Source organism: Eimeria mitis, genomic scaffold, assembly GCF_000499745.2.
Source record: "Eimeria mitis Houghton genomic scaffold, Emh_scaff2053, whole genome shotgun sequence".
In the NCBI taxonomy this organism is placed as follows: domain Eukaryota; phylum Apicomplexa; class Conoidasida; order Eucoccidiorida; family Eimeriidae; genus Eimeria; species Eimeria mitis.
The window spans coordinates 7804-8370 of record NW_013570376.1 but is presented as its reverse complement, the minus strand read 5'-3'; the positions used below and the strand labels follow the sequence as shown (position 1 = coordinate 8370).

Genomic DNA, 567 nt, shown 5'->3' with positions numbered 1-567 from the left:
AGCCTGAGAAGGGAGAGGAATGCAAGGAGGATGTCCGCCCCACATTTGATAGAGACCTCAGGGTACACACAAACCCCACAACTGTCTCCTTTTTTACTGTCTCCTTTTTTACTGTCTCCTTTTCTACTGTCTCCTTTTATACTGTCTCCTTTTATACTGTCTCCTTTTATGCTGTCCCCTTTTCTTCTGTCTCCTTTTCTTCTGTCTCCTTTTCTTCTGTCTCCTTTTTTACTGTCTCCTTTTATACTGTCTCCTTTTATACTGTCTCCTTTTATACTGTCTCCTTTTATACTGTCTCCTTTTCTTCTGTCTCTTCTACTGTCTCGTACTGTCTCATCTGCTGCTGCCTCCCTGCTGTCTCCTTTTCTGTCTCTTTTTGTGTCTCATTTCTCTCTCTCCTCTCCCTGTCTCCTCTCTCTGTCTCCTCTCTCTGTCTCCTCTCTCTGTCTCCTCTGTCTCCTCTCTCTGTCTCCTTTCTCTGTCTCCTTTCTCTGTCTCCTTTCTCTGTCTCCTTTCTCTGTCTCCTTTCTCTGTCTCCTCCTCTATGTGTCTCCTGTGTGGGGTGTG

At 45.3% G+C, this 567-nt stretch overlaps 1 protein-coding gene across 1 annotated transcript in view; it reads right to left on the bottom strand.

Moving 5' to 3' along the window:
- Window positions 1–567, bottom strand: part of EMH_0047950 (uncharacterized protein) — a gene marked incomplete at both ends in the record, with an annotated part of 3171 nt that overhangs the window by 2114 nt on the left and 490 nt on the right. Inside the window, 2 exons of the mRNA XM_013496346.1 lie at window position 3; window positions 330–553. Of these exons, the coding sequence (XP_013351800.1) occupies window position 3; window positions 330–553 (225 nt within the window). The remainder of the gene's footprint in view (window positions 1–2; window positions 4–329; window positions 554–567) is intronic.